The sequence below is a fragment of the Tursiops truncatus genome, chromosome 6 (assembly GCF_011762595.2).
Source record: "Tursiops truncatus isolate mTurTru1 chromosome 6, mTurTru1.mat.Y, whole genome shotgun sequence".
NCBI lineage: Eukaryota > Metazoa > Chordata > Mammalia > Artiodactyla > Delphinidae > Tursiops > Tursiops truncatus.
The window spans coordinates 80227884-80241688 of NC_047039.1; the positions used below are offsets into that span (position 1 = coordinate 80227884).

The 13805-nt window shown below is 38.5% G+C and overlaps 1 protein-coding gene across 5 annotated transcripts in view; it reads left to right on the forward strand.

Annotated features, from left to right (window-relative positions):
* Nucleotides 1-13805, forward strand: part of ZCCHC7 (zinc finger CCHC-type containing 7) — a 298145-nt gene that overhangs the window by 235229 nt on the left and 49111 nt on the right. For 4 of the 5 annotated variants that reach the window (XM_033858289.2, XM_033858287.2, XM_073806305.1 and 1 more), the window contains exon 9: nucleotides 2131-11497. The exons of the other annotated variant lie outside the window; for it this stretch is intronic. In XM_033858289.2, the coding sequence (XP_033714180.1) occupies nucleotides 2131-2573 (443 nt within the window). In that variant the 3' untranslated portion in view covers nucleotides 2574-11497. Of the gene's footprint in view, nucleotides 1-2130; nucleotides 11498-13805 lie in introns of those variants that run through there. 5 annotated transcript variants of the gene reach the window in all.

Sequence of the window (13805 nt, forward strand, 5' to 3'; positions counted from 1 at the left end):
ATGTTTTTAATAGTTACTATAGAAACTGGAACTTTCTTTTTTTCTTTTCTTTTTTAAAAATTTATTTATTTAATTTATTTATTTTTGGCTGTGTTGGGTCTTCGTTGCTGCACGTGGGCTTTCTCTAGTTGCGGCGAGTGGGGGCTACTCTTTGTTGTGGTGCGCGGGCTTCTCATTGCAGTGGCTTCTCCTGTTGCAGAGCTTAGGCTCTAGGCACGCAGGCTTCAGTAGTTGTGGCTCGTGGGGTCTAGAGTGCAGGTTCAGTAGTTGTGGTGCACGGGCTTAGTTGCTCCACGGCATGTGAGATCTTCCCAGCCCAGGGCTCGAACCCGTGTCCCCTGCATTGGCAAGTGGATTCTTAACCACTGCGCCACCAGGGAAGCCCGAAACTGGAACTTTCTTGATCTCCAGAAATCAAGCACCCACTTCCAAAATCCTGTGTTTTAATCTATTCACCATGAACATTTTTCTCACATAATGATCATTTTAGAAAATGTCCAGAAAATACTTATATCCATTTATGCATGCAGAGTTTTCAAAGCTTCCTTTGAGATTTTTCTTTTAGACAAATAATTATGTTCTCCCTCTTTATATCTCTAGTCTTTTTCAAGCAAAGAAAAGCTTGCCCTGCTAGATGATTCCTGGAGCTTCCCCAAAGAAGTCATTTTTTGTTGGCCATCATTATGAACAGAGCTCCAGATCCACAGCCACCCTCCATTTCTTTATTTGCTGTTGCTAACATAATGTTCTTTCTCACCAAATTATTTTATAATTTAGGCTTATTTTCTCTGCCACTCTTCTTTCTTGCCGTATGCGTCACAGTGGTTTACAAAGTTACTTTTTTTGCTTTCAGGACCAAATAGTTCTATATTTTTCAAGTTAACTCATACATTGTTGACCCTTGGCCTTTTCATTATTCTCTTCCAGACTCTCTCTGAGTTCAGGTCCTTTCAAAACGAAGATAGTAATTTTGGAGGAAAGTAGAGGAATTACCTCTCAACTTCTGCATATTTTATCTCTCTATGTAGAGAAATTATAGTACAAGAAGATAATGATTAGACAAGTAAATTTTTAAAAGATTACAAAGAAATGCACCAAAATGGCATCTCTGGATTAAAGGGTTGTGGATGCTTTCTCTGTTATTTTCTCTGTACTTTTCTGTATTTCCCAACTTTTCTTTAATGAGCATTTATAACTTTTATAATCAGGGAAATATCCTTTGTTCTCCTTTTTAATTAGTTATATCAGCAACTCTGTGGCACAGATCCACTTTGAGACTCACTATATTGGACTTTATATTTTATACTGAAGTCTATAAGTAATTATGGATACTTACTTTTGCTCTATATTCTAGAATTCAGTTTTGTGCCCTAAGTATACTACTTCTCACTCTGTCCCATTTTTTTATTGGTGACTTCTTTAATCTTTCAAGGTTCTGTTGACCTTAGTTTTCATCCCTCACTGTAACCTCATCTCCCACTTATCCCATCAGAATCACTACCATCAGACGCTTACAGTAAGAGTGCCAAATCCTGATAAAATATAACATCAAATCTGGCACTTAAACCTCTTAGATACACAAGTGTGTGCACATGTGCACACTCAGTCTCTAAGCCAGTGATCTCTACTCTGGAGGAATAATCTGGAGGAATAATCTCCTGTCCAGTATGGCATCCACCTATAAGTACTGTGGCCAGACTTTATCTTCAGAGTATAATTGAAATGTCATATGAAACTGTCAAAAGGCCACATTATACATCTTGCTTCACCTTATCATCAAGGGCTGTCTCTTTCTCACTGCAGGAACTTGAATTGGTCACACGTGACTTTTCACAAAGCTGACGTGATTACTGCTCTCACTGGTCCCTGTCTCCCTTGTTGAACCTAGTTAAACTGTATTGAACAAAATAAGTATCATTGGATTTCTGGATGTTTTCCATGTTTAGAAATATAGAACTACAACCATTGAGTTTTTAGTGAGTGATTTTTTTACCTTAGTAAGGGCTCTTTAGAATGTCATATCATTAATGCATTTAAATGTCTGGCTTCCCTCTCTGCTAAGTTATTTACAGACCAATGAAAGCTCTGCATGGAGTTGCTGAATATGCAGAAATACTTTATGTTTTCCAGAACTTCAGAAGAATGGGGACTTTCCAAGGCAGTTCAAGAGGCCTCATATGGAAGCAGCAGATAAGAGGCCCCACCGTGATATGAGGAAGAGCCATGCCTCATGGAGAAGTAACACATGGCCTCAAGAAAAGAAAGAAACCCAAAAAGAAGCCATGAACAGGACCAGCAGAGAGCGTGAGAAGCACAGGAAGGCTGACAAGTGTCATGAAGTGGATGAGGACTACCCCAGGGGCCCCAAAGTCCACTTTTCTCCTGGCACTGTCAAAACCCAGAAGCCTCACAAGCCCTTTCACCACTCATTGCATTACCACAAGCCAAGAGAAGACAGGCTGCCCAGAGAGGGCAGGAGGGTCAGGCATAAGAAAAAGGAGAGCTGTTTGGAGGATGATGGCAATGATAATTTATTTCTCATTAAGCAGAGGAAAAAAAAGTCTAAGCTGTGAGTTAGCTTCTGATTTGGCTTCCCAGTGTTTGGTCTTCATGTCTACAACATCCTGGCAATATTTGTATTACCTATGATTAAATGAAATGAGGTTTTTGTTTTTGTTTTTTTAATCTCAGCCATACCTAGAGCTATTGAACAAAGTCCTTGGAGATCTCAGTTCTCTGTGTCCAACAGGTTATTAGGTAAGAAAACAAAGATAAACTCGGACTTCCCCTGTTCCAGGATGTCATTTTTATTCACTCAGTACCCTAGGGATAGGAAGAATTAATCTTTTCATACAAAAAAATTTTTTTAATATTTTGAAAAAATAAAAAAGCTCATTAAATGTATGCAGTGTATGAAAATTAAATCCTTGCAAGAAGATAAATTAATGCTAATATGAAAAATTCATCACTTTTTCAGCATTCCTTTTTTTTTTTAATATCGGAAAGGATAATAACTATATATCTAAATCTGGCTTTTCTTGCTTCTGAAGCTGGTGTCAGAATCTTACTTTGGTCAGCGTATCACAGGCTGAAAATGAGGGTGTCGTCATTGAAGCACTGAAGAGACAGGGAATTGGGTTTTAGAGCAAAATACAAGTAAGGAATCCATCCAGAGTAAATGCTGAGAAACAGATTTCCTGAAACAAGTGAAAAGAGTCATCAAAAATTTTAACTTAATCACAAGGAAGTCATTTTTACCATTTTTACAGCCGTACTTGAGGAAGACTGTCCCTCAGATATTTAAGATGAATATCATCCAACTTAAAAAATTGTTTTGGGGGCTTCCCTGGTGGCACAGTGGTTGAGAGTCCGCCTGCCGATGCAGGGGACATGGGTTCGTGCCCCGGTCCGGGAAGATCCCACATGCCGCGGAGCAGCTGGGCCCATGAGCCATGGCCGCTGAGTCTGCACGTCCGGAGCCTGTGCTCTGCAACAGGAGAGGCCACAACAGTGAGAGGCCCACGTACCACAAAAAAAAAAAAAAAAAAAATTGTTCTCTTGGGTTTTTTAACTACCACAGAGTTACACAGAAGTTTTTATACTTGTGAACCTTTTGTACTTATCAGAGCCTAATGTTAGAATAAGAAAAATAAAATGTCTGAAATAGAGTAAATAAATTTGTCTACTATGTAAAAAGACAATGAGAGTTTGAGTAGTGACAAAGGGTGTACTTGGGTTGGACAAGTAAGTTATAAAATCTCTATAAACTGGGGTCAAATGCCCTTACTGTGCCCAAGCACTAGCTTTATGCCAGAATAAAATGAGATGGAGTAACAAAATGTTTCTCCATGTTCTCCAACAATTGGAATCTTAAATTTGTGTTTTCCTCTTTATGAAGTACACAGTCTGCTGTATATCTGGTAGGATTAGCTCTCTTTTCTTTTGGAGGGCAAGGGAGAATCTCTCCTCTAGAATCAGACTTGGTGTCTTTAGTTTACCACCTTCCCTGTGGCTGCCCAGCTTTCAGCTAAGTGTCAAGCATTCGTTGTGTGTTGGTGGTTGGCTTCCTAACATCTACTGGGATTGTTCTGACCCTAAGGTAAGTGGGCACAGTCTTTTAATACCCTGCTAAAAGTGGCAGCCATGAAAAATGGCTTCATAGAGTGGTAAGCCTTGAGATAATTGGCATTATTTCTTAGTAGAACCTGGGACAGGTGTGGCTTATTACTGATGTGGTGTGACTAGCATTCCTTCAGATCTGAGGACCTCTGCTTTCAAGGCAGAAGTGGGATTGCCTTTCATACTTAGAAAATTGTTTGGAGGAGGGAAGAAATGAAGCTCTTCTTCTATTTGTTTCTGCACATTATCTTCTTTTTCCTCCCAAATTTTATTTTTTTTTATTAGACAAACATTTTGTTCTGGGGTATAATTTACCCTTCAGGTCCATGCATTTATATGCAGATAGGAAAGGAGGCTGAGCTACTTCACTTTGGGGCATTAGGATGATAAGGAAAGAACAGAAACACAAGAGGAGCTTCTGCTCCATTCCCTCTTCATTCCCCCTGGCACCTGGCTCTTACACCAAGTGTTCAGTTAGTCAGTCTACTCACACACTAACTTTCCATACAAGAATGGGGAGTTTAAAATATTTAGTGATTTGACAATCAAATAAGACTTTAAATGGATAAATGTGGTTAAGAGAAAAGGAGATGTCCCAAACAATAAGGATACACATAGTTGCTAAGATTGAGAAGACTCTAAACATCTTTTGCCTCTGGTCCCACTTTGATTAGAAAGAAACAGCCTGAGTAGCTCCTTTCCTGGATTCTAGCTTGATTCATGTTTGGCTTTCTTAGAGCACAGAGAAACCGTCTCCCATTTTCTCAATGGAAAGCCTTGCTTTCATGGACCATGCTACTGACAGTGCCTATTATTTCAGAACCATGCTATTAACAGTGCTTATGATCAGCTCTTTATTTTTATGTTATACAAGGAGTACATATTCTTTTTAAGGGGGAAAAATATTTAAAAAATTTTTTTCTAGTTACCATTTGTCATCATACAAAGTTATTACAATATTATTGACTGTACTCACCATACTGTACATTTCATCCCCATGACTCATTTATTTTTTAACTGGAAGTTTGTACCTTTTTTTAAAAATTGAATTATAATTGACTTACCAATTATATTAGTTTTAGGTATACAACATAATTTATAAAGTGATTCAGTGTTTTATACATTACAAAATTATCACCATGGTAAGTCTACTTACCATCTGTCACCATGCAAAATTATTACAATATTATTGACTATGTTCCCTACGGTGTACATTACATCCCTGTGATTTATTTATTTTATAACTGGAAGTTTGTACCTCTTAATCTCCCTTATATATTTCATTCATTCCCCCCACCTCTCTCCCCTCTGACAATCACCAGTTTGTTCTCTATGAGTCTGTTTATGCTTTGTTATGCCTATTTCTATATTTTGTTTTTTATTCCACATATAAGTGAAATCATATGGTATTCATCTTCCTCTGTCATTTATTTCACTTAGCATGAAACCCTCTAGGTCAATCTGTATTGTTGCAAATGTCAAGATTTCATTCTTTTTTATGGCTGAGTAATATTCCACAGTGTGTGTGTGTGTCTGTATCACACCTTTATCCATTCGTCTATTCATGGGTACTTAGGTTGCTTCCATATCTTGGCTCTTGTAGATAATGCTACACTGAACATAGTGTTTTCAAATTAGTGTTTTTGTTTTCTTTAGAAAAATATACAAATAGGGGAATTCCCTAACGGTCCAGTGGTTAGGACCCCTCACGTTCACTGCCAAGGGCCTGGGTTCAATCCCTGGTAGAGGATCTAAGATCCCAGAAGCCACATGGTGCAGCCAAAAAAAAAAAAAAAAATCCAGAAGTGGAATTGCTGGATCATATCTATCTTCAATTTTTTAAGGAACCTCCATGCTGTTTTCCATAGGGGCTATACCAATTTACATTCCCACCAACAGTGCATGAGAGTTCCCTTTTTTCCCACATCCTTGCCAACAACTTGTTATTTCTTATCTTTCCGATAATAGCTATTGTAACAGGTGTGAGGTGATATCTCATTGTGGTCTTGATTTGCATTTCCCTAATGATTAGTGATGTTGAGCATCTTTTAATGTACCTGTTGGCCATCTGTAGGTCTTCTTTGGAAAAATGTCTATTCAGGTCCTCTGCCTATTTTTTAATCGGGTTTTTTTTTTTAATATTGAGTTGTATGAGTTCTTTCTATATTTTAGATACTAACCCCTTATCTAATATATAATTTACAAATACCTTCTCCCAATCAGTAGGTGGCCGTTTTGTTTTGTTGATAGCTTCCTTTGCTGTGCAAAAGCTTTTTAGTTTGATGCAGTCCCACTTATTTATTTTTTGTTTTTGTTTCCCTTACTGAGAAGACATCCAAAAAAATATGGCTAAATGACAAAGAGCATGCTGCCTATGTTTTCTTCTAGAAGTTTTACAGTTTCAGGTCTTATGTTTAACTGTTTAATCTGTTTTGAGTTTAGTTTTGTATATCGTGTGAGAAAGTAGTCCAGTTTGATTCTTTTCCATGTAGCTGTTCAGTTTTCCCAACACCGTTTATTGAAGAGGCTGTCTTTTCCCCATTGTATATTCTTTCCTCCTTTATCGTAGCTTAATTGACCATGTAAATGTGGGTTCATTTATGGGCACTGTCTTCTCTTCCATTGATCTGTGTGTCTGTTTTTGTGCCAGTACTGTACTGTTTTGATCACTGTAGCTTTACAGTATAGTTTGAAATCAGTGAGCATGATACCTCCAGCTTTGTTGTTCTTTCTCAAGATGGTTTTGGCTATTTGGGGTCTTTTGTGTTTCCATATAAATTTTAAAATTATTTGTTCGAGTTCTGTGAAAAATGGCATTGGTATTTTGATAGGGATTACAATCTGTAGATTGACTTAGTTAGTATGGTCATTTTAACAATATTAATTCTTCTGATCCATGAGCACAGTATATATTTCCATTTGTTTGTGTCATCTTCAGTTTCCTTCATCAGAGTCTCAGAGTTTTCCAAGTACAATCTTTTACCTCCTTGGTTAGATATATTCCTAGGTATTTTATTCTTTTTGTTATAGTTTTAAATGGGATTGTTTTCTTAATTTCTCTTTCTGATAGTTCATTGTTAGTATATAGGAACACAAAAGATTTCTGTATATTAATTTGTATCTCACAACTTTATTGAATTCATTTAGTAGTTCTGATAGTTTTTTGGTGGCATTGTTAGGATTTTCTATGTATAGTATCATATCATCTGCAAACAGTAACAAATTTTACTTCTTCCTTTTCAATCTAGGTTTCTTTTATTTCTTTTTCTTGTCTAACTGCTGTGGCTAGGACTTCTGGTACTCTGTTGAATAGAAGTGGCAAGAGTGGGCATCCTTGTCTTTGTCCTGATCTTAGAGGAGATGCTTTCAGGTTTTCACTGTTGAGTATGATGTTAGCTGTGGGCTTGTCATACGTGGCCTTTATTATGTTATGTTCCCTCTATACTCACTTTGTGGAGATTCCCTGGCAGTCCAGGGGTTAGGATTCGGCACTTTCACTGCCAGGGCCTGGATTCAGTCCCTGGTTGGGGAACTAAGATCCTGCAAGTTGTGTGACATGGCCAAAAATAGATAAATAAATAAATGTTAAATTTTGTCAAAAGCTTTTTCTGCATCTGTTATATGATTTTTATTCTTCAATTTGTTAATGTAGTGTATCACATTGATTAATCTGTGGGTGTTGAACCATGCTTGCATCTTGGCATAAATCCCACTTGATCATGATGTATGATCCTTTTAATGTACTGTTGAATTTGGTTTGCTAATATCTTTTGTTGAGGATTTTTGCATCTGTGTTCATCAGTGATATTGGCCTGTAATTTTCTTTTTATTGTAGTGTCTTTGGTTTTGGTATCAGGGTGGTGCTGGCCTCATAGAATGAGTTCAGAAGCATTTCTTCCTCTTTAGTTTGTTGGAATAGTTTGATAAGGATAGGTGTTAGCTCTTCTTTAAATGTTCGGTAGAATTCACCTGTAAAGCCATCTGATCCTGGACTTTTGTTTGTTGGGAGATTTTTGGGTTTTTCTTTGTTTTGGTTTATTTTTATTACTGATTCAATTTCATTACTGGTAATTGGTCTGTCATATTTTTTATTTCTTCCTGATTCAGTCTTGGGAGATTATATATTTCTAACAATTTATTAATTTCTTCTAGGTTGTCCATTTGATGATGTCAGTTATAACTTCTCTTTCTGATTTTATCTGTTTTTTTCTTGATGAATGTGGCTAAAGTTTATCAATTTTGTTTATCTTTCTTAGTTCCATTGATCATTTCTATTGTTTTTTTGGTCTCTATATCATTTATTTCTGCTCTGATCTTTATTATTTCTTTTATTCTACTAACTCTGGGTTTTGTTTGTTCTTTTTCTAGTTCCTTTAAGATGTACGGTTAGGTTGTTTATTTGAGATTTTTCTTGTTTCCTGAGGTAGGCTTGTACCACTATAAACTTCCCTCTTAGAACTACTTTTGCTGCATCCCATAGATTTTTGTATCATTTTGTTTCCATTTTCATTTAACTCCAGGTATTTTTAAACTTCCTCTGATTTCTTCAGTGATCCATTGGCTGTTCGGTAGCATATTGTTTAGCCTCCACATGTTTGTGTTTTTTGCAGTTTTCTTGTAGGTGATTTTTAGTCTCATACCATTGTGGTCAGAAAAGATGCCTGTATGACTTAAGTCTTCTTAAATTTAGTGAGACTTGTTTTGTGGCCTAGCATGTGATCTATCCTGAAGAGTGTTCTGTGTGCACTTTATTTTTTTTCCTCCACCCCCACGCCCCATGTGCACTTTAAAAGAATGTGTATTCTGCTGCTTTTGGAAGTAAAGTTTTATACATACACGCGTGCACACACACATATATATCATATATATATATATCTGATCTAATGTGTCATTTAAGGCCAGTGCTTCCTTATTGATTTTCTGTCTGGATGATCTCTCCACCGATGTAGGTGGGGTGTTAAAGTCCCCTACTGTTATTGTATTATTTTCAAATTCTCCCTTTATGTTTGTTGATATTTGCTTTATATATTTAGGTGCTTCTATGTTGGGTGCATATATATTTACAATTGTATATCTTCTTGTTGGCTAGGTCTCTTTATCATTATATAGTGTTCTTCTTTGTCTCTCATTACAGTCTCAATACAGTCTATTTTGTCTGATATAAGTATTGCTACCAAAGGGGGAAAATGGTTTTAACATAAAAATCATACTTGATTCTTCTACCCAAAGATATGGTTAAAATTCTTAGTGTCTATCTGTCCAGGCTTTTTTCTATACATAAATATATTGTTTTGTAGCCTGTTTTTCCACTTAATAATGAAAATCTTTCTTTTTGATCAAACATATATCTACATCATTTTTAATGGTTACATGATATCCTATTATATAGTTATACCATAATTTATTTAATCAGCTCTCTGTTGTTGACTTTTTTGGTTGCTTCTGATTTTCATTATTAAAAAAAAAAAGAATCCCTCTACACATATCGTATCTTTTCCAGTTATTCCATATAAAACAGAACTTATGTGTCAAAAAACATGCATATATTTCATGCCAGTTTTAGTACATGTTGCAAATTACATTCCTGGCAGTGCATGAGAGTGTTCATCTCCCCACTCCCACAATAACATGGAATATTTTCATTCCTTTTTCTCTTTGCCACTCTGATGGGCAAAGAAACGTTATTTGTTAGTGCTGCAGGGAAAAGATTGATATGAGCTGTGTTTGTAAGGAGAGACAGGGTTAACAGTATACCAATAATCTGTTGATAAAAGATACAGAACGAAGCTGCTCATAGGAAACAACTGAAAATTCTTCTGCCAACAAAAGATTACGTACAAAATAATAGAATCATTCCTTCATCACTATCTTGATCCCCTGATCTTTACCATTTTGGGTGTTCACTGTTTAGAGGGTAGTGCTGGCATCTAGTGAGTAGAGACCAGGAATGTTGCTAGAATCCTACAATGCACAAGACAGTCTCCTACAACAAAGAATTAACCAGCCCAAAATATTAGTAGTGCTGAGGTTGAGAAACCCTAATTGAAGCCCCAACCCCTTTCTCAAAAGGAATTCTCACTAGAAGAAGTGGGTGCAGGTTGCCTTCCACATCTGACAGGATGTACCCTTATCTTGTAAAGCTTAGACATTCATCAGACTGTGCTGGTGTTTGAGAGTTTGGTGGGGTATGTCCCACTCATCTGAAATAAGGGCCTCTAGTTTCATGGCATGAATATCTACAGACCATTTGGTCCCCTTTGTGGTGGGACAAGGCTACTGGCCGCTCAGCCAGCTGAGGGGAATTACTTACTGGTATAACCAGGAGGCATGGATACAAATGCTAGAGCACCAGTCTGGGGTGTTAGCTGTGTCGCAATAAATAGAGAATTGTGGTGTGAGAACAAAGGGAGTAAATTGAGGCAGGGGGCAGTGTGGTGGGCAGGGTTGGAGACTATCTAATGGAACATTTGATTGGTTAAGAATGTCAGTAGGGGGCTTCCCTGGTGGTGCAGTGGTTAAGAAGCCGCCTGCCAGTGCAGGGGACACGGGTTTAAGCCCTGGTCCGGGAAGATCACACATGCCGTGGAGCAGTTAAGCCCATGGGCCACAGCTACTGAGCCTGCGCTCTAGAGCCTGTGTGCCACAACTACTGAAACCCACGTGCTTAGAGCCCGTGCTCCGCAACATGAGAAGCCACTGCAGTGAGAAGCTCGCGCACCACAAGGAAGAGTAGCCCCCATTCTCCCCAACTAGAGAAAGCCCACATGCAGCAACAAAGACCCAGCGCAGCAAAAAATAAAGAAATTTATTTTTTAAAGAAAGAATGTCAGTAGGTTGTAGACACCAGGACCCAAGTCCAGCACAGGCCCCTAGGGGTGACTTATTAACATTTCAAAAAGTACCAACCATTGGAAGACATGCAGTGCCTGTCATGCAGAGAATCACTTCATGTGATGAAGCTGTTTCAGAGTTGTGCTATCCAGAGAGAACAACTTAAGTTTCAGGTGCATTTAATGTATGTTTAATGTATATGATGGACATCGTATTGGGTTGGCCACAAGTTCCTTTGGTTTTTAAGTAAAACTAAAAGCCACATTTTTCATTTTAACCAAGAACCTTATTGAACAGTGTTTTCACCGATTTGTTCCACTACTTTCTGCCATTTTTCAGGCAACTTCATAATTCCATCTTACCAAAACTTTTTATCCTTTTGAGCAAAGAACTGTTCCAAGGGCCTTTTACAGTCTTCCAGGGAATTGAAATTTTTTCTGTTAAGAGAATTTTGTAAAGAGCAAAATAAATGGAAAACCGAAGGTGCAATGTCTTGTGTATACATACCCGTCCTAACAATTGTGAAATAAATCAGCTTTTAAAGTGATTTACTGGGAAATGTTTCCAATAAAACACAGTAAGGGAGTGGGGAAGTGGGACAGGGAAGAGAAGAGAAAGAATCCAAACTGGATTCCTTATCAAATCAGGGTCCCACAGAGGGTAGCTCTCAGAATCCCAAGGGAACACTAGAGACAGCAGGGGCCACACCTCAAAGTTGCCCTGATCAGGGGTAAAGGATATGTGTGTCTATATCATTTTTTGTCTTGTTTTAAATCAGCCATTGTTTAAGAGCTGCTCCAGGAGCCTTTCCCAATCAACTCTGGCTCTAGACAAAAGTGGGTTTGGGCAGTGAGAAGGAGCCTCCTGACAGAGACACAGGAATATGAATGAAAAACATCATCTATAACCGTAAACTCAGAACAGCCCTTACCACAAAAGAATATTTGGCAGTCATACATCAAAAATTTTTTTTAATTTTTGAATGCAGAAAATACAACTTCATTTTGATGTACTATATGTACTCATTTTCTCAATAAGAGTTTATCAGCTTGTGGTACCCATATATGACAGTGCAAAATGAAAGAGCCCAGAATATCAAATTTATTGCAGCATATATCATAAGTCTTTATCAAAAGTAGTTTCAGGAATTTCCACTTCCAGCCAACACTGGAGTAACAGGGATCAGATTTACCCTCCATCCTGAAATAATGTAAAAATATATGGGAAGGGCTTCCCTGGTGGCACATTGGTTGAGAGTCCGCATGCCGATGCAGGGAACACGGGTTCGTGCCCCGGTCTGGGAAGATCCCACATGCCGCGGAGCGGCTAGGCCCGTGAGCCATGGCCGCTGAGCCTGCGCGTCTGGAGCCTGTGCTCCACAACGGGAGAGGCCACAAGAGTGAGAGGCCCGCGTACCGCAAAAAATAAAAAAATTAATTTTAAAAAAAAGTAAAAAATATATATATATGTGAAGCAGTTTTCAAGGCATTGAACATAGACAAGGAAGAACAATGAACTTTGAAAGATGGCCTTCTGACTGCCCCAGCTGACTGCATGGAGGGTTTCCCAATTGTGGAGCAAGGAGGGGAAACCCAAGAAGAGCCTCACTGAGGAAACAGAGCTGGGAGCCTGGAGAAGCCAAAATAGCTAGAGTTTGCAGGTTGGATTACCAGAAAGGAGAGAGCTGCATAGAGAGAGAGCCCAGAGATCTATGTGCAGAGGGTCCCCAGCTAAGTACTGGTCAGTGCATATGTGTGAGGAAACCACCTGAAAGGATTAGAGGGAACTGTATCTGGAGCTCACACAAGGCCAAGAATAGTTTCTGTTCTCACCAGTCAGAGTGGAAAACCTCATAGTTCATGCAGCAGTGACTACAGTACTCAGAAGAGTTTTTGGTCTAAACTTGGTCTAAACTTTTCTCTGGTTCTGCCTAACTAGCTTAAAAACAAGACCTGAGAGAGTCAGAGTGTTTCCAAATAACTTCACCAATTCCAAGAACAAAGCTCAGGATTATTTATAGGAATAAAAAAATATGCAGCACCCAATAAGGTCAAATTGACAATGGAATTACTGCAAAAAATGCAAATTATAGTAACAGAAGATCCATGGTTGCCTGGAGGTGGGGATGATTGGGTAGGGCAGGAAGATTACAAAGGGACACAAGGAAACTTGGGGGTGGTGAATACCTTCATTATCTTGATTGAGGGATAGTTTCACAGATGTATATATATGTCAAAACAAAAGTCTAATTTCATTCGTAATCTACTGGAAACATTTTAATGTTTTTTCACTGAATTGGGAATATTCTGGAAATAAAAAAGAAGGGCAAGGCCAAGGATCAGTAGTCCGCAGGCCATCCTCAGTTTTGTTTCCTGCTTTGCCCATGGGGGTGCTAAGAAGGAGACTGATCACAAGGCACATGTCCAACTTTTGGGGCCTGGGGGAGGGCAGTAGCTGACCTCTCAGGCCTAAGTGGTAGGAAAGGTATCTAAGAGGCATGCTGGTGAAAATCTGCACCAGCATTCGGGGACCATGGCCCAGAGGCTGATGTCTAACTTCCTGCCCTAACATTTAAAGCCTTCCCAGCTTATCTTCTGCAGTTTTTCACTCCTCTTTCTCCTCTGCCTCCTTCACCCTTCCAGACCCATTGGATAAATGATTAGGTCATGCTTTACCTATGCTGTTGCCTCCTTCCAGAATATCCTATTCCACTTTTATGACCACCACAGACAACATTAATCCTTTGGTATTCTTATTGCTTTTTGAGTTATTTAGTCAACAGATGTTTGCCATGGACCCTTTTTGTGCCGGTAGTAGTATTGATTAAGGTTGACTTTACTAAGAAATCTCAAGGC